The sequence below is a fragment of the Eretmochelys imbricata genome, chromosome 24, assembly GCF_965152235.1.
Source record: "Eretmochelys imbricata isolate rEreImb1 chromosome 24, rEreImb1.hap1, whole genome shotgun sequence".
NCBI lineage: Eukaryota > Metazoa > Chordata > Testudines > Cheloniidae > Eretmochelys > Eretmochelys imbricata.
Genome location: NC_135595.1, coordinates 20,414,580 through 20,415,951, shown reverse-complemented (window position 1 = coordinate 20,415,951; position 1,372 = coordinate 20,414,580). Strand labels below are relative to the sequence as shown.

Here is a 1,372-nt window from a genome sequence, read left to right as displayed (position 1 = left end):
ATGGATCTGTACCTCGGCTTCGTCGTTCTGGAGGGGCTCCTGGCCCTGGCTGTGGTGGGCACCAACCTGCTGGTGTGTGCCACGATCTGCCTGCACCGGGAGCTGCGGAGCGTCACCAACTGCCTGGTGGCCTGCCTGGCGCTGGCCGACCTGGGCGTGGGCGCCCTGGCCATCCCCTTCTCCGTGGTGCTCAGCCTGGAGCTCACCCTCTGCTTCCACACCTGCCTCTTCCTGGCCTGCTTCCCGCTGGTCACCACCCAGTTCTCCATCCTCCTGCTGCTGCTCATCGCGCTCAACGCCCACCTGAAAATCCGGCTGCCCAGCAGGCAAGAGAGACGGGGCCCCCACGAGTGCATGGGCGGGGGGGCAGGGCCTCCCGGTGGTGTGGGCATGGGGAGTACCCCAGCCAAGGGGCATTGGGACACGCCGGCTGGGCTGGCTCCCGGGCCAGGTAAGCCAGTCTGTGGCCCCCGGTGGGTCTGGGGGCTGAACTGAACCTAGCAGGCCTCAGGGGGCAGCCGCCCATCCGGCAGGCAGCGTTGGCCCGCGGGCAGCTGGAGGGCGCCTATGGAGATCGCCGGGGCTGGGGCTCCCGGCCTGCAGGGGGTGGCTGATAGCCCTGAGCCGGCTCTCTCCTTGCAGCTACGCCATGCACGTGAGGAAGGGCCGGGTGCTGGGTGCCGTGGGCCTGTGCTGGCTGCTCTCGCTGCTGATCGGCCTCTCCCCCATGATGGGCTGGAACAGCCTGGGGCACTACGTGGCGGGGAACCGGACCCTGGCCGCCGGCTTGGCCGCCGAGCGAGCTGCCGTGGTCCTCATCGCCCGCGACCAGCCCTACGGCGGCTTCCTCTCCAAGGTGTACCCGGGGACGCGCGGGGCGCCCCGCTACAACCAGCTGCATGACGACCACCTGGGGCACTGCTCCTTCACCTCCGTCTTCGCCCCCGAATACCTGGTCTACTTCATCTTCTTCGCCTGCACGCTGCTGCCCCTGGGCGCCCTGCTGGGCATCTACGCCGACCTCTTCCGGCTGGTGCGTGGGCACTTCCTCGCCCAGCCACTGTGGGCGGCCAAGCGAGGGGAGCTGCCCATGGCTCGCGCCCTCCTCCTCCTATTCGGCAGCTTCTGCGTCTGCTGGATCCCGCTGCACGTCATCTACTGCGTCCGGCTCCTCTGCCCCGGCTGCTGGAGCTACGCGGCCCTGGACCGCCTGGCCGTGCTGCTGTCCCACCTCAACTCCCTGGCCAACCCGCTGGTCTACGCCATGAGGAAGAAGGACTTCGGACGGGCGCTCAGGGCCGTCTGCCTCCGCTATGTCCTGCGCTGCCCCCGCGCCAAAGTTCATCCCCAGGGCCTGAGCGGCCGAAGATAA

The 1,372-nt window shown here is 69.2% G+C and overlaps 1 protein-coding gene across 1 annotated transcript; it reads left to right on the top strand.

The window, feature by feature from the left end:
• LOC144279420 (adenosine receptor A1-like) lies at positions 1-1,372 on the top strand. Its single transcript, XM_077840918.1, has 2 exons — positions 1-326; positions 643-1,372. The coding sequence occupies exons 1-2, from the start codon at positions 1-3 to the stop codon at positions 1,370-1,372; spliced, it is 1,056 nt and encodes a 351-aa protein (XP_077697044.1).

Bases quoted from the DNA above. Each gene is read 5' to 3' on its own strand.
- LOC144279420 (XM_077840918.1), top strand. From the start codon at position 1: ATGGATCTGTACCTCGGCTTCGTCGTTCTGGAGGGGCTCCTGGCCCTG. The intron at 327-642 runs GCAAGAGAGACG...CTCTCCTTGCAG, and splicing joins AAAATCCGGCTGCCCAGCAG to CTACGCCATGCACGTGAGGA.